The 17,468-nt window shown below is 55.5% G+C and overlaps 2 protein-coding genes across 5 annotated transcripts in view; both read left to right on the top strand.

The window, feature by feature from the left end:
- The window catches only part of DCPS (decapping enzyme, scavenger), a 34,173-nt gene extending 31,337 nt beyond the window's left edge, over positions 1–2,836 (top strand). Inside the window, exons 5-6 of the mRNA XM_081122453.1 lie at positions 330–440; positions 2,437–2,836. Coding sequence (XP_080978579.1) covers positions 330–440; positions 2,437–2,703 — 378 coding nt within the window. The 3' untranslated portion in view covers positions 2,704–2,836. The remainder of the gene's footprint in view (positions 1–329; positions 441–2,436) is intronic.
- Positions 2,837–10,580: 7,744 nt separating this feature from the next.
- Positions 10,581–17,468, top strand: part of ST3GAL4 (ST3 beta-galactoside alpha-2,3-sialyltransferase 4) — a 39,292-nt gene continuing 32,404 nt past the window's right edge. Inside the window, exon 1 of one of the 4 annotated variants that reach the window (XM_081122441.1) lies at positions 10,581–10,694. The gene's annotated coding sequence lies outside the window, so the exon portion shown is untranslated. The remainder of the gene's footprint in view (positions 10,695–17,468) is intronic. The other 3 variants (XM_081122449.1, XM_081122438.1, XM_081122436.1) reach the window with 3 other exon arrangements.

Below are 17,468 nucleotides of genomic sequence, written 5' to 3'. Positions count from 1 at the left end.
ATTAGACCATACAGTCTTGGAGGGAAGGAGTTGTCCTTGGCAGTGTCTTGAACCCCGTCAGTTCTGTGGCTATATAAATACTCCCACATGATACTCTTTAGCAGGAGGAATGAACGGAAGTTCTGCTCCTTAGACCATCCACTCACTCTGGGCACGTGGACTCCCATGTTGCTGGGGTCAGTCCTGCTGTGGGGTCCTTGGGGTTGGCTGTGACTGGCACTGCAGGCCTGGGGGTGGGTGCTTGCTGGCTTCTCCAGGGAATTTCAAGATTGGTGCCCTCCCTGGCTCTGCCACCTGCTGAGCCTGCTTTACCTCTGGTTTCTGTGCAGCTTGATGACCTGTACCTAATCGCCATCTGCCATCGCCGGGGCATCCGGTCAATCCGGGACCTCACTGCAGAGCACCTGCCACTGCTCAGGAACATCCTCCAGGAGGGGCAGGTGAGTTGCCCTGGCCCAGTCACATCGAAGCCCAGAGTAATTATGCTCCCTTTTCCGTGTGTTCCCTGTATACTTTCCTCGCCTTTCTCAGCAGGATGTCTGCAGTGGGACTTCCTCCTGGGTGTCAGTCAGGGCTACACACAGGCTCTTTCCATGGACTCCCCAGACCCTGTCGTCTGGTCCTGCCCCACCCTCCAGCTCTACGTTCAGCCACCTTTCCTCAGCCCACACTCCTCCTTTAGGTTCCAGCGTGTTTCTTGGGTAGCTGAGGCTCTGATGCCTGAATGCAGGAACCTCCTCACCTAGCCCGAGGGCAGAGGCTGCATTCTCTAGCACTTGGTATTTGAGATACTGTCTATCTGGGGTGCTTATTGAATTGAATGAAATCATAGGGGTGCTAAAAGGAGCCCTGAGGTGAGGGAACATGGGGGAACAGAGACTAGAATCCAAGATGAGGCCCTGGTTCTGACATTGTGGCCCAACCCAGGTCTTGACATTGGGCCTCTCCTCTCTGCGCCTCGCTATCTGGTTAGGATCCTTCTGAAGCCTCCATTTTGTGGGGTGGTTCTCAGCTTTTTTCCCCACTTGGAAGCATTTGAGAGTCCCCCACACATACCCACGTTCCCGGGCCTGGCAGGCATGGGTGCTCCTCTCAACAAGAGCTGCTCCGAGGCTGGGGTACACTTGGAGAAGGGCTCTGCCCGGGTCTGCTCTCTCTTGACCTCGACCCCAGCTCCGTCAGTGCCTTCACCTCCTCTCCTGCCGTTCCATGCACCTCACACCTTCTGGCTGCCTGTCTTTGTTTGGAGCGGCTTCTTTTCCCCTAAAACAGTCTCTGGGTGGCAGAGAGGACCATCTTTCAGGGAGATGGTAGGCCAACACTTTCACCTGCTCTGGCAGCTCTGGTGGCCTCACCCTGCTTCTCCAAGGAAGCCTTTGGGTGGCCTGGCGCAGGTCTCACCCTGCTGCAGAGATCCCTGTCGTGAGTGCCAAATAAAAAATGCATTCTGGGTTGTATTCCGAACCCACTGAGGCCCTAGGTTTTTCTCTTCACCTCTAACCTCAGGCATTTGCCCACAGTGGAAACCAGTGTCTCCTTTTAACTCCAAGCCTTGGAGACTCCAGAAAAGGGATTTGATAGAAAAAACCCTCCTCCTGCCCTGGCTGGTGTCGTTCAGCTGGTTGAGCATTGTCCGCTACACCAAAAGGTCAAGGGTTTGATTCCTGGAGGGCACATATCTAGGTTGAGGGTTCGATCCCTAGCCCTGGTCAGGGCGCATGAGGGAGGCAACAAATGATGTTTCTCTCTCACATTGATGTTTCTCTCCCTCTCCCCCCTTTCCCTTCTCTCTAAAAATTAATGAACATGTCCTCTGGTAATGATGAAAAAAAAAGACCTATTATGAAAAATAAAATTGTAATTTAAAAGAAAAGAAAAAGCCCTACCCCTGAGCAAGGTGGGGGCCAAGGGAGCCAGGGCCAAAGCCAGGCTTTACCCTCCCGCCAGGAGCCCGGCCCCATCCTGTTCTTGCACTAAGGCCCGGGCTCAGCCCTGCGCCCATCGTTTCTGAGCTTCACTCTGCTGCAGACTGAGAGAGGGAACAGGTTTCCTCCTACCCACTTAGTGCTCTGAGTATTTACAAACCTTCCCAGCCTGGGTCTGTGGGACGTGTCCTTAGGCACCGGGATTTTCTAAATTTCTAGCAGCAGCTGTTTGAGGAAGCAGATGTTTTATCCAGGTTGAAGTGGGGAACCCTGATCCCAGCCACGGTCCCCTTCATTTGGGAGAAAGAGCCTCAGCTTGGCTGCTGTCACCTGCATTTGCTGATTCCCTAGAGAGGAAGGCAGGGACCTGAAGCATAGAGCGGGCAGAGGGCTATGTGAAGGGTTTTTATTGGATGTCCAGAGGCTGGTCTGGGGTTAGGGCAGGAGGAGGGTCTGGTGCTGGTTCGAGGGCAGCACAGTGACCCCTTTCCCACCACTTCCTTCTCGCCAGGAAGCCATCCTGCGGCGATACCAGGTGAAGGGGGACCGCCTCCGCGTGTACCTGCACTACCTGCCCTCCTACTACCACCTGCACGTGCACTTCACCGCCCTGGGCTTCGAGGCACCTGGCTCGGGGGTGGAGCGGGCTCACCTTCTGGCAGAGGTGATTGAGAATCTGGAGCGGGACCCCGAGCACTACCAGCAGCGCACCCTCACCTTTGCCCTCAGGGCGGATGACCCCCTGCTCAAGCTCCTGCAGGAGGCCCAGAAAAGCTGAGTCTCCTGGGGCTGTCCAGAGAACACAGATAGTGGGACTGCGGGGGGGTGGGGGAGGTTTTAGTACCAGGTTAATTTTTTACATGTGCTTTGTACTGGCTTACTTCTAGTATGTGAATAAAGTATTGGTCTCATTTGGTGTGGACTGACGGTGCCACCTGGGAGATCTTGAGAAGAGAGACCAGCCCCGGGAAGGGGGGTGGGGGGTGGCTTCAGCTAACCTGGATGGCTGCCAGGCCTGTCTCCAAATCCTGCACACCCATCCTCGCCCATTTCCGTGTCCTGAATCTCACTGCCTCTCCCTTTTTGTTTTCCCGATTCTACTGCCACGTCCACTCCTTCCTGCCTAATGGCTTTCTAGGTCCATGTGTCTGGGAGTGCCCCTAAAAAAGCAGATATGAAAACTCTCTGGAAATAATCTTTAGAATTTTTTGATGGCACTTCCTCTCCATTCCCAGCACTGAGGTCGCCCTCAAGGGATGAGTCAACCCTGCTGATAAACTTGACAAGGATGAAGGATTGCCGCCTGGAAGTGGGAGAGTTGTAAGGAATTGGGCGATGCAAGCCCCCAAAAGCCTGCCTTCGCCTCTGTTATTTGGTCAGTGAGTCCCTGGCCTTGAGTTTATTATCTAGGCAGGAAGATGAAACAAACTCGCAAACAGTGCACCAGCAAGGGCGAAGTGATGTGAGCGTGGTGGTATACAGCCGCCCTGACGGGCTCAGGTCCAAGGAGGCACCAGCGTCAGAGGCCCCTGCTCCTGGAATCTCGAGGCCAGGAAGGGACTTCAGAAGGGACTGCAGGCTGATGGCCTGTGAGGAGCAGACAGAGGCTTACCTGGGAAGGGTGACCTCTGCCACTGCTCCAGCAGAGCAGGGACAGGGCATGCATGCTGGAGGCACATGATTAAGTGCATATGGCACTCTCTTCACAGGAGACCAGGATATCGCAATGCCAGAGGGGCTGGCGTGTGCCAGTTTGTCGAGTGTGGCTGACAGAGCCCGAGTCTTGCTCGGGAAGCTCTGAGGGGAGGCAGGATGTTGGGTTTTGCTAAGTGGTAAGAGGGAAGCATAAAGCAGAGGAGTGGGCAGCTCTTACTCTGCATCCCCTGGATCAAGAACCAGGAGACCTGGACTTACAGCCAAGCTCCATTCATTTATGCATCAGGTGTTTATTAAGCATGTACTATAGGCGAGGCACTGCCCTCGATACTGGGGAATGCTGAGCAAACGGCCAGAAGTCTCTTTGGAGCCGATATTTGCCCATAACATCGGACAAGACCTGAGGTGCTCTGAGCCTACTGGGCTGTAAAGGGGGGAGGAGAGAGGATCATGACGTAACCTGCTGTGTCAGGTGTGATCAGGAAGCTTTATCATAAACCATGACTTGTTGATTGGCTTGTAAGCCGGACAGTATCCTAGGGGTTGGGAACACAATGACTAATGCAAAGCTCTTACCCTCTGGCTAGCGGGGCAGACAGGTGAACATAGGAGTGAAAACAGACAGCTCATGGAAGCTACTTTGAAAGCAGGTATGTGGGAGAGTCAGGTGTAGAGTTACTCTAGGGAGACACAGTATGCATTGGATCCTGACAGTACTCGGCCCCCTGGCCCACCCAGTGTGTCTCCAGCGGGACAGTCTAAATGGAATAAGGCATTGAGAGTGGGGAGGCTGCCAGGGCTGCCTTAGAGGGGAGATGTGACTGGGCTGGGCACCTGCTTTCCCCATCAGGTGGAGGTGACAGCAGTGGGACCAGCCGGCTTGGAAGGGAACCCTGGCTTGTCTTTTCTCCATGTGTAAGAAATACATGTGGGGAGGTCTGAAGAGGAGACCCCTCTGAACTGTCATGAAGATAAATGCCAAGAGGATTGGAGAGGATGCTGACCCAGAGAGGCTCCTCCTTCCAGAGTGGAGGGAATCTTTTCTTCTTGAAAGATCCAGTTCTCAACAGGGGTCTCATCTGGCTTCACGCAGAGGTGGTATGCTTGGAATAGACTGATAGGCGGCTCATCCTGGACCAGAGGAAGACAGCGGAGCCCCCTGGGACAGGCCTCCATCTCCCTGGACCAGTGCCCTGTGAAGGCATTCCCCGCCTCTCCCTGGCCCCATCTGTCCCAGGTCTCCACAGGTTTGCTCAGTCACCCATCAAATTTCCACCAAGTCTTGCATGGGCTGGAACTACAGGGAGACTAGACAATGGAAGCAGGAAGATCCATGGTACCTCCAGAAGCATGGTCCAAGGGATGGGACAGCCCAGGACAAGACAGTAGGTGAGGGCTATTCCAGAGGGAGGCCTGGTATTGCCCCCCCCCACCCTACCCCCAGCCCATGCCCTGTCATTCTGGGAGATAGGGCTGGTGCTTATGTGTCAGGACCCTCTGCTTTTACAGAGGGGCCAGGCTCGCTTCTTCCCCAGCGCCTGCAGTGGGAGTGACCAAGAGCCAGGGAAGGAGCAGTCTGCAAGCTGGAAACTGCTCTGGACAAGACCAGAGTCCAACCTGCTGCCCCCAGAAACCCCACCCGTGGCCAGTGTCACTGCCCACAAATGTCACTGCCCACAGTGTTACTTTCACTCCATTAAACAGCTGCTTAGGTGTGGTGGGCCATGAAATAGATTCTGCAGACTCTCCGTCTGAGACACGGCCACTTGCCCTTGTCACCACCTGTAGTCGTTCCTTTGCTGCAGTGCCACTTAGCAAAACCCAACATCTCGCCTCCCCTGAGAGCTTGCCGAGCAAGGCCCAGGATTCCTGAGCCCCACCTTGGAAGACTTGCATACCAGCTCCTCTGGCAGGGCGATCCATCTGTCCTCTGCTGGAAAGAGGGCCGTCGAATGGCGTGATTTCAGTGTACGTGCCTGTGTCCCTGCCTGCTGGAGCGGTGGCAGATGCGCCCTTCCCAGAGCATCCTGGAGGGCTCCGCGCTGGCCGCCAGCCCCCAGTCCTTGGCCCGCTTCTTCCTGGCTTGGTCGGAGAAGGAAGGGAGCCGCTGGCAGCTTGGCTGCTGCTGTTCTTTGGCTCCTCTCAGTTTGCCCAAAAGTTTCCTCATAGAACAAAATTGCTGAGTGTTCTATGTTTGTCAACATTCCCTCATGAAACAGAAAAATAACATTTTTGAAATGAGTTGGACATTCAAGCTCCACTTTGACTGTCTCTGTGGAATACAGATCTCCATATTGAGAAATCAAGAAATGATTACATACAAAATAATACTTGAAAATGTTTCTCTTGTAATACTTCTATATCCAAACATTGTAATATATCTATTTTATTTCTGAATAGGTTGACATAGGTGTGCTAACCCTTCCTTCTCAGGAAGGACTAAATCTTTTTTTTTTTATTTCGGAGAGAGGAAGGGAGAGAGAGGGAGAGAAACATCAATCGGTTGCCTCCCACATGCACCCCAGCTGGGGATGGAACCCAAAACCTGAGTATGTGCCCTGACCTGGAATTGAACTGCCACCTTCTGGTGTATGAGACCAACTAGGCCCCACTGGCCAGGGCAGGCAGGACTAAGTCTTTATTCCAAACATGTTAAATAATGTTAAAATGCCCTTTTTCAAATAAGAAGATGGTGATAATTAAGGGCTGTTGTGTTTTAAATGTCCTCACTCAGCTCTATGTTCTATTATTATTATCAAAATTACATTGGATTCTGAAATCTATATAAACTTGAAGCTACGGAGTTTTTTTGTTTTTTTTAATTGATTCTGGGGGGGGGGGGAAGAAGCATCAGTTGCTGTTCCAGTTATATATGCATTCATTGGCTGATTCTCACATGTGCCCTGACCGGGGACTGTATCTACAACCTTGGCGTGTCAGGACGATGCTCGAACCAACTGAGCTGCCCGGCCAGGGCTGATGCCACTGTTTTAACCGCTGCTAAAAACTAAGCGTAGACTGATTCTGTTTAAAGTGTTTCAACTCAATAAATAGGTTTTGAACATTCACCCTCCTTTTTTTTAGCAAGGATCTGGAGATAAAGCTCACTTGGAGCTTACAATTTAGTGAGACATTAATTATAAAGTAATTACAAGAGTGGTGAGTACCTGAAAAAAGCAGAGGGGGCTATGGGAGCTTATGCTGAGAGAAGCCTGGGCTAAAACTTGATGGCCACATGGCCAGCACAGCAAAGGCCCAGCAGTGAGGGGCCCCGGGGCTCAACATGGCTGGGACCCAGAATTTAGCTTCTGAGAGCATGGGGCGCACACAGGCAGTTAGCACGCTGGCCAGTTTTTCCTTCAGGATCATGATGAAGAAATGAAAGTCAATGCTAATGTGTGTGTGTGTGTGTGTGTGTGTATACTTTTCCTCCCACTTGCTAAATTCTTCTAGCTGGGCTAATCAAATTAGAGAGACAGATTAACAGGAGAAAATGAAATTTTAATAACGTGCACATGGGGAATTCACATAAGCATGAAAATTCCAAAGACAGTGAAGCGTCATCGGGTATACATGACACTTTGGACAGAGGAGAAAAGGGAGGTATTGGGGTCTAAGATTTCAGAGCTGAGAATGGGCCTTTTTCGGATAGTTGAGGAAGAGCTGAGCACAAGGGAGGGCAGACTCCTAGGCAGCTCAGAAACAATGGGACACAAGGGTGTCCAGCTAACAGGCCCCTGCCTGAAGCCCTCCTATTTACCATCCTTATCAGACCAGGCTAAGAGGAGCATCCTAGGACTTCCTTCCTGATGAAGGATTTTCCATCTGAACCTCTTGGGCAGGAAAGGGGGAAGGATCAAAGTTCTCTCTGAGTCTTCTGTTTCTCAATTACCAGCTTAAAATCAGAATCCCAAAAGGCCAAACGTTTGGCCCCCTTCACTACCAGGTTCCCTACCGGCCTCTCTCCGCTCCCCCTGAGCGGCAGCGTGGCCCGGCGGTCCCGGCATAGACGCTGCACCAGAGCCAAGGATGAACCTGCTCGAGCCCCGCGACTGCTGAGCCGGGAGCAGTGCCCGTGCTCACCCCGAAGGGCTCTGTGAGGTTTACATGAGGGTTTTGTGGACACAGTGATCACACAGTGAATGCTAGTTGCTATTTTCCTGACATGAAAAAACGCCAAAAAGGATGTCACCAGAGAGATTTGGGCTAGATATTAAAAAGCACTTCCTGAACTAGAAGGCCGTGTAATCCTAGATTGTGCAGTGGAGTCATGGCAACCGAGAGACTCCAAGGCGAAAAGCAAGCCATAAACTCTCTGTGGTGAATTGATCGTGGCCCTAAATAGAGACACGGGCTGGGTGCAGTGACTTCTGGGATCTCTCCCAGCCCAGAGGTTCCTGGAATGCATTTTAGCCTGGGCCAGCAGGCAGGTTTCTAAGACTACAACAGTGATGTCCCTGCTATTGAGAACCCTGGGAACAGCTCGGCTCCATGGTCCAGCCATACAAATCTGATAAAAATAGGAGCTGAAATACCATCCTGGAGTTGCTATTTTTAAAAGCGTCTGAGATGCTGGATTGGGTTTATTTCTTCCTCAAACAGCATCTTGCTGTTCCCTCCTCCTGGTGGGCAGGATGCTAACGTGGCACATGTGAGGCATGGGAGCCAAAAGCCTGCCAGGCACACTTGTCAAGTGGCTCCACGCCTCCTACCCAAACCTACTGCCTGCCAGGGAGGAGCCTCTGGACCAGGGCTTCCAGGCTGTAGATGTACCTGCCCTTCCCATGCACCTTGCAACTTCGTCTCCTCCCCCTGCTCCCCACCCCCCGGCAGAGGTGTCTTCCACTTCCTCCACAGCAGAGACAGATTCAGAAGTCAACAGAGGCAGAGGAAATGGGAACGGAGGCAGCACAGCTCAGAAGAGGACTGGGACCCAGACAGCTGATCCTCAGGTTGTCTTGACCCACCCTTGGCACACCTAGCCTCTGAGAGGAACAGTCCCCAGGAGCCAAAGCCCTGCTTGCCCCAGCACATTGCTTCCTGCTGAGGAGCTCACAGTATTGTGCAAATGGGCCAAAGTGGTGCAATGGAGCTGGGTCAGGCTCCAGAACCCAGTGCCTGGAATTGAAAAGCACCGGAATTCCTTCCTCCTGCACCATAGATGATACGGCTCCTAGGCAGCTAGCTAAGCATCTGGCTGTGCCATTCAGAAACTGGAGGGGAAAGATCATGAGTAAGCACATTGTGGCCTAAAGGGAGGAGTCAGAATTACAGTTAGGTTCTGGGCACCCACTAACCAGGCTTGGGATAACCTCTGTGTGGGGTGAGGGATGGGGGAGACCTAAATAGGGCTTATTGGTTAGAGGATGGATCCACCTTCGTAATAACAGCTTGCACTGCTATAACACATCATACTTTCCAAGCAATTCCCATCCATTGCCTAACTGAGTACCAACCGTATCCCTTTGAATAGCAGTTATTTCCATTTTTTTTCCCTAGCGAGGGGACTAAAGCTATTTAGTGATAGAGGCAGAGTTGTACTTCAGGTCTTCAGAAGGAAAAGTTGGCCCTTCAGTTCTCCTCCCTGGCAGAGTAAAGACAATGTGGTTCATAGCAAGAACTGCTGTGTAGAAACTGTGTAGATCTAGTTCATCCAAGAGTTAGCAGCATTTAGAAGCTGGGCTGATTCTCCGTTCAGCCCCGTCAGATACCCTTAGTTGCTTTGGGCTAGCTTTCCCACCTGTAAAGCAGTGAGGATCTTCCCTCTTCCTCTGGACCTGCTAAGGGCAAGGACTTTAGTCACTGTGCTCTTTCTACCTAGCTTAGTTCCAGCCCCCCTGGAGCTGATAGGAAATAAATACTTGTTGAATGAATGCTTGACTGACAATGCCAAAGATACCATCCCAACATAACAAATACATTGGTGAAATGAAGAAAAACCACGTAAGACGTGACTTAGGATGGCACAGTCCCCTGTGGAAGGGCCCACTCGCCTTCTGCACTTTTTTCAAGAAGAGAAGAGCTTCTGGGTTCTGTTCTAAACAGATAAGGGCTGGGGTTTCGGTTTCTGCTGAAGTGAGTCTTGAGCAGGTGCTTTTCTGAACCCCTTCGCACTCACTGTCGCCCACTCATCACAGTCACATCCTGCCCTGCCTCTCTTCAATGGGAGTCCCTGGTGGGCCTTCTCTGTGGACCATAAGCTTCTCCCAGGCAGGGGCTGGGTCTTACACTTGCCTCTGGAGCCTTCAGCACCAGGATGTTCACACCAGGGGTTGAGTAAACACTGTTCCCCTATGACAGTGTCTTGGGGACTGTGGTTTGTCCTATGGATGACCCCTGGGGCTGTCGTCTTTCAGCCTGAGTGGTTCCCAGGTTGAATTTGGGGATGTATGGGCCCAATGAACTGGGGTCAGGGGCCTGCTGGGTTTCCCCTGGAGACAGGATGCCTGGCGCCTTCCCCTGCTCCGAGGAACAGAAACTGAGAAGCCGCCTGCGGGCCAAGATAGGGTGTGCAAAAGAGGGGTGCAGAGGGAACCCTCGGGGACGGCAGGTCCAGACCAGGGCCAGGGCGCTTGGCCGGCGTGCACTAGGGGCGGGCCTCTGGGAACAAGGCCTCGTCTTCCTGCCTCCCTTTCCCGAGTGAGGGAGGACGGGCTCGCCGCGTGGGAGCCAAGAACCCTTTGTTGGGGGCGCACTGTTCCCGGGAGGGTGCGCGGAGGCCGCGCGGCACACGCACCCAGGAGCCGTCCCGGCGGCTCCGCGCCTCTCCCGCGCCCCCGCCCGGGCCTCCGCGCCCCCACTACACCGCCGCCCGCCGCCCGCCGCCCGCGCTATCGCCCAGCCCTTCCTCCCGCCCCTCCTCCCCCGCCCTTCCTCCCGGGCCCGCCCGCTCCCGCCCGCGCCCGGCCCTGTGCGCACGCGTGTCCGGAGCGTCCCCGCCCCGCGGGGCCCTGCCCCGCCCGGCCCCCGCCTCCCGCAGGCTGGCCCACTCGCAGCCCGGCCCCGCGCCCGGACTGGGACCCGCCGAGCGCAGCGCCCGCCCGTGCGCCCGCCGCGCGCCTAGCGGATCGCAGCCGCACGGAGCCGCCCGCCGGCCCCGCCCCACCCTCCCGGGTGAGTACGCGCCTGGGGCCCGCGGGGACGGGGGCGCTGGAGCCGGGAGGGGTCGGGCCGGCACGTGGGCGCAGCCAGCGGGGACCGGGTGGGCGGCCAAAGCCCGGAATCCCTTCCCAGATTTTCGCGGGAAGCCTCTCCCTTGGTCTCTCGGAGGGAGCAAACGGGACGGTCCTCTTAACCGCAAAGTTTCCAGCCCTCAGCCTGCGCCCAGGCTGGAGGCGCCGCACCCTCAGCATCCTCGGAGCCACGGTTTGTCTCACAATTGCCCCATCAAGCCCATCAGACCCGTGGGCTGGCTTTGCTGGAGGTGACATGCTTTGCTGGGTCCATCTGTGTGCAGAGGCGCAAGGTCGCCAAGCAGAATCGGTCCCACGGTAGAGGTTACTAGCTTCAGGCTGGTTGTGCCCAGGACCCTCGGTCCACGTTGTGGGGGGTCTTTGGGCCAAGGCCACTGTGCTCAGAGCTCCCTGGGTGGTGGGCAGTAGGGTGGGCCGGGATTGGGAAAAAGGTGGGGTGCTGCTGCGCTGCAGAACCCCTGGCTCAGCTGTCTGTTCTGGGTGACCCCCTGGGGCCCTTGCCAGCAAGGACCTACCTCCCAGCTGGCCAGCCCAGCTCAGAGCTGCCAACATGTCTGCCAGGACTAGTACTGTCCCTGCATCCCCCGTCTTGGGGTAGGCTCCTCTGGGCCATTGGAGGCCTGATCTGCTGCTTCCTCTGGGTCCCGAAGGCCTGGCTTTGGGGGTCCTTCCTGAAGGCTGGGGTGTAGGCATTGTTGGGTTGCTCACTGTGCATGTCTGACCTCATGGCCACCCACAGGCTGGCACCCCCACAGCCCTCTCAGGGAAGCCTGTGCTTTTTACCGCCGGAGGGAGGCACGGTGTGGAAGCCAAGTTCAGGCTGATTGGTCCTCTCAGAGCCTTGGGAACGGACCTGGCATGGGCTAGGCTGTCACAGAGGCACAGACCAGTGCTGCTCTCTTCTGAGCTGTGCTCCTCAGCCTGCCTCCTCTAGACCCGGGCATGTGCCCAGGGAAGTTTTAAATAAGTCGGTTTGTGATAAGTGCTTTGAAAGGTGCCCAAACAGAGGAAGAGGTCTGTGTGTGCCATTAGTAATGTTTCTCCCACACTGTCTCTTCAAAGTTGCCCCATAATTCTAGAGAGGGTGCCTGGGAGGTGCTAGCTGTTTGGGCCTAGAAATTAACTTCTGGGCCTTTTTCTCTTTGCTGGGAGGTGGTCTGAAATCCCCCTGCGCAAACCGAGGTGGCCCAGGTCCCTCTGACGTGCTCCCTGCTCTGCTCCTGTCTCCACTCTGAGTGCTCTTCGTGTTTTGCCCCTCAGCATCCGTGTGCTGGGTGGGAGAGCTTAGGCTGTCCCATGGGCCAGCAGACAGTTGAGGAGAGCCACCGTTGAGGCCGGCCCCTCAGAGTCCAAATTGACAGGGGTTGGGAGGGGAGTTTAGATGGAAGGAGAATTTAGGAGAGGAAGGTGAGAGTTGCCTGCTTGGGCAGTGGGCTGAGAGACATCTGTAGCTGGGGAGTGGGCTCAGGACAGCAGGGCCCCCTCCCTGTGAGTGGAGGCCCAGACTCAGGGGGCCAGTGATGTCTTCGGGGCTGCCTTCCCTCCCTCCCCCCTCCTGTCCCAAAGCAGTGACTCCCTCCCCACTCCTCAGAAGCAGTTCCTTGGCCCCTCCACCTCCCGAGCCCTTTTAGACTCGTAGGGTCCAGTGTTCTGGGTAGAACTGAAAATCTGCTCCTTTCTGGAGTTGTAACAAGTCCTGGAAGTGATGCCCCCTTCACCTGCAGGGGCAGAGAGGCCAGACCCACTCCTGTGCTCCAGCTAAACCTGTGGTCATTCCACAGTTAACCCATGGGTCTGGCTCGGCCCTGCATCGGGTGCCCACCCGGGCCCTATCCGGACAGTGTCTGGGTCTCTCTTCTGAGAGGCTGCCCCTGTGGAGCTATGACTTCTACCTCTCAGAGTGGCTCCAAGGTTTGCTCCCTCCATCCAGGGGAAGGGTCACTCTACCTCAGAATGATACCAAAGCATGGTTCCAGCCCGTCGGTTCTATCCTGAAAGGGACCCTCTGGATCTTCAGTGCCTGAGCATCCCAGGGCCAGATTTACAGAGTGCGACCAAGGCTGTCACCAGAGCCTGGCTAAACTCCCAGGCCCTCTGAGGTGGAAGCAGGGCACTGGAGAGCAGGGCTGTCAGGGGGTGAGGGGTGGGACCCCAGAGATCTTACAGGACCTGTACCCTCCTTCCTGACCCCTCAGTGGCCCTGTGGTTAGACTTCCCTGCAGCGCTAGCTGGCCACAGGGTCCTCCTTCCTTCTCAGGACTCAGGGCCTTGACCTGAAGCTTTTCGTTGCCTGGGGAAATGACTAGTGTAGGCAGGTTTTGGTGGCCGTGGTCATTAGTCCCCTCTCCTGCAGGAGTGTTGAGTGCCCCTGAATGAGGGGCCTGGCCTCAGAATCATGCCTTACCCCTACCCATTCCCTGTGTGTGAATGTGAGCGCATGTATGTGTGTGTGTGCCTGTGTGCATCCGTGTGTATATGTGTATGTGTGTGTATATGTGCATACGTGTATATGCGTATGTGTTTATATGTGTGTATGTGTATATGTGTGTATGCATGTATATATGTGTCCGTGTGTATATGTGTGTATGTGTGTGAGCATGTATATGTGTGTGCACGTGTATGTGTGCATATATGTGTGCATGTATGCGCACACACATGTGCGTGTGTGCGTGCATGTATGACGCTTTTTATCTTACAGATGGAGGAAGTGGTCAAGTGTAGCAACAAGTGAAAGCAGCAGTGTGCTGCTTGGGCCACAGCCAGGTGCCTCGGGTTTCAGATTGGTTCCTCCAAGCCCAGCAGGGGCTGAGCTCTGCCAAGGGGGTTTTCCACGCTGAGGAGGACATAGATGTCCAGAGCTGCAGGTTTCCTTTTAGCCCTGGCCCCTTGCCTGGGGCCAGGAGGCCTTCAGCCCTGTCTCTGCCCCCTCCACGCCCTCCAAGCCGCCCTGCAGAAAGCTGAGTGGTTGCTCCAGAGCCTGAAGCCCTGCTTCTGCCCACAGCCCGGCAGGGAGGAGGCTGCTGCTAGGGCTGAGGAGGTGCAGGTTGCAGAGGCCCTCGGTGGCCGCCGGGCCGCGAGTGCGAGGAGGGCCTGGCCGCAGAGCCAGAGCAGCTGCGGTTGACGGACAGTCCCCCTTTGGCCTGTAGCTTCACCTCAAAGCCGGGTGGGCCGGGGGCTTTGGGCTGGGTGCTGGTGGCGAGAAGGAGGACAGACACCAGTTAGCAGGGGGCTGGGCCAGCACACTGTCATTTCCGCCTCGGCTCCCAGCCCTCCTCCACGGTGCGGTCCCAGGGTTGCAGCGTTGCTCCCTGTGCCCGCAGTCTGTCCTGTGTCCTCTGCCTGTGCGTCCTCTGTCAACACCTGTCCTTGCCATAAAAAGGGACTTAGCAGATGCCAAAGGAGTTACTATTTATCAATCAAGCACTAATTAAAAGCCTGGCCCAATAAACTAAAGAAAGATGCACGCGACACTTCCATCACGCCGTGTAGGCCTCACGCAGCCCCTATTGTAAGCCGTTTATAAAGAGGAGGTGGAGGCTCGGGAAGATTAGACGGCTTGGCCAAGGTCACGCAGCTCGTAAGCGGCTGAGCGGGGACTCATATCCAGGCGTGTTTCCAAATCCCGCACTTTCCAGCCCAGTTCCCATTGCTCCCCGAGCTCATCTCACCCTGTCCTGTGATCCATGAAGCAGCTGAGGCTCAGAGGTGTGAGGGGGTATGCTTGAGGTCAGGGTGTCTTGGTGACAAAGAGGGACCACAAGCCCTCCTGATTTCCAGCCTGGAGCTCTATGTGCTGCCCTGAACCCCACATCTCTGCCTGCTCTTCCAGGAACCCCATCCCCGGAGGCCAGCCCTTTCAGCTGAGCAGGGCGGTTCCCCTCCCTCATCCCCCTCGGCTCATCCCAGCCCCCACCTCTCCGCTTTCCCAGTGGTAATTGCTTCCATGTGGCCTGCCTGCCTCTCCAGTGCTTTTGGAAAGGCAGCGAGGCTGCCACCCACAGGGCTGCAGGGCCTCATCCAGCAACCAGGGCAACAGGTTGGGAAGGGGTGCCCTGTGGGGTCTAACGGCCAAGGTGGCCGCTCCGGGTGTCTGGCATTCCCAGATGCCTGCCAGACTGGGGTACCTTCGCTCTGTGCCTCTCAAGGCCCGAGGGGCTTCTTCGAGACCCACTTCTCAGTCCAGGGGTGAACTTCCCTTCTGCCCTTAGAGCTTGCTCAGGTCAGAAGGGGGAGGCCCAGGTAGAAGAGACAGCAGGAGAGAAGTGGGGCTGGTGGGGTGCACTGGGGACCCTCTGCTCCAGGGTCATGGGAAGGAACTGAGCGGGTACTCATGGTGGCAAAGGCTGAGGGACCCGACAGCTCCGACAGGTGAAAACAGAGCCAACTTGTTTTCTTTGGTCTCGAGCAGCTGACTCAGAACAAGCGGAACTCAAGATAAAACTTCATTTTTGGTCTTGATATAAAATAGCTTGCGCTTTGCAACAGTGCATTGAACGCCCTCCTGCCTCCCTTGCCTCGGGTTCTGTCTCCACGAATCGGGCAGGGACACCAGCAGGGTCCTCACTGTGGGCACCTGGAGATGTCAGGAGCCTGCTTCTGCCAGAGGAGGGGCAAGCTCCGGATCACTGCAGAAGTTCAAGCGCAGACTGGTGACTTTGAAAGGGACACTCTGAGGAGATGCAAGCATCGAGGGGTGCATTTGTGGTGTGGAATGGGCTTGGGAACTTCGAAGGCATTTTCCTCCCTGAGATTCCAGGGCGTTAGTCTGAGCTCCAGGAACCTGTCTGTCGTGTTCACTGCTATTGCTCTTCTCTGTGCCTGTGTCTAGCTAGTAACAACTCAATAAATATTTGTTTGATGAATGAATGGAAGATGGAGCTCGGGTTCCTGATTGTCTTCACTGTGTCCCTGCTTCCCTTCCCCTTTCCCTGGGGCAAAGGGACAAGAGCCTCCCTTTGGACAGGTGAGCTGTTTGTCAGAGAAGGGCCTTCCCGCTTCCCTTCAGACCCTGGAGGGGCAGGCAGGAGCCCCAGGTGGGGATGGGCAGAGTCTACCCTATGAGGGCATGCCCCCCTCTGCCCACTCTGTGGTCAGTGGGTCACATTTCTGCTCCTGTCACCCCTCCCCAGCCCACCCTCAAGTCCTTGCACAGACTGGTCCTAACTTCACCTCCTGTCCCGACATCAGTCCTTTCCTTATTTTGGCCAAGAAAGGCTCCCTGGAGGTGGGACCCTCTCTCAGGGGTCCTCTCAGGAGTGAGGGCTAGGGAGGAGGGGTTCACCCTGTTCTTGCTTCAACCCAAACAACTCCACCTTTATTCCTTAGACATTGGGTTTTTACATCAATTTCATACGAAAGTGGGACAGAGGATTTCTGGTTTTAAAGTTTTGTATGTGTGCCCTAGCCAGTCTGGTTCAGTGGTTGGAGCGTCTGCCTGTGGGCTGAAGGGCCCTGGGTTCGATTTGGGCCGGGGCGTGTGTCTTGGTTGCAGACTCAATCCCTGGCCCCCATTGGGGCCCATGGTGGAGGCAACCAATCGATGTGTTTCTCTTACATCGATCGATGTTTCTCTCCCTTCCACTCTCTCTGAAAAAGCAATGGAAAAATATCCTTGGGTGACGATTAAAAAAATAAGATAAATAAAGTTTTATATGTGAAAGCGCCCATCTGGCTCCAGTGAGACTGTCCTCCCTTCCCCGGAGGCACACTGCATGCTCTCACCAGCTCACCTCCGCTCCCACTGTCCCCCCATGGGTGTCCTCAGCATCCAACTCCAGCCTCTGTTCTCTGAACCCTCCCTGACGGCCCAGGGCACTGTCCTCCCTCCTGCACTCCCCACCCCTGTGACATGAGGGGACTGTGTGCCCGGCTGAGCCCAGATGAACCACAGAGGGGCGTGGGAGGAACCATCCACCACAGACAGGTAGTGGGGCAGTGCTGTGGGTAGTGACTGTCTTCCTGGAGACAGGGTGTGTCCCCTCCCTGGTGTGCAGCCTTCACACCTGATGAGAGCGTTCAGATAACACCTCAGTCCCCCTAACCCCGAGCTCCACAAATGCTGGCCGGTGTGGTTTATGTGACTCAGGGTGCAGGGCAGAGAATGGAGTGTCCACCCGCAGGCCCTGGAGAGAAGGACAGGTGTCCAGGCAGGGGTTGCCCTTGAGGGTGTCCCCTGTGTCTGCTCCCAGCCGTGTGACCTCAGACAGGTCTCCGACTTTATTGGTTTTCCATAATCACATCTGTTCATTGGGCTGTTAGTCTCTGTCTCACCTCACAAGATTGTGATGCACAAGTGAAATAAACACTCAGAGCTGGGAGAGGCCTCAGACCCGCAGGGCAGGACCTGACTGCTCACCGCAGCCCCGGCCCTGGCGCCCTGCCGGCACACGGCACCCGCTTAGTAACTGGAACTCGCTGTTCAAGGCCGCAGAGTAGCTCTTCAGGCAGGGGACTGCTTAAGGAGTGACCCTGTCTCTGCCGATCCACCCCCTGCCCTGTCCCCATCTTGTTTCTTTCTCTGAGGTCCTGGTTTCACCCTCCTGTCTGTTCTCTGGGGCCCCAAACGTCTAGGACTGTTGAGGCTAAAGTCCCTGGGGTGTGGCTGACTGGGATACGGGACAATCCTCTGAAAGTGTTGCCCTCCCCTGCCCCCCAGCTGTCCTTCTGCCCCCGGGTTGGCTTTGTGGGGCTGAGA

Source organism: Miniopterus schreibersii (genome assembly GCF_964146895.1).
Source record: "Miniopterus schreibersii genome assembly, chromosome: 20".
Lineage (NCBI taxonomy): Eukaryota > Metazoa > Chordata > Mammalia > Chiroptera > Miniopteridae > Miniopterus > Miniopterus schreibersii.
Note: the sequence above shows the minus strand (reverse complement) of the source record. Positions and strands in the feature narration are given on the sequence as shown.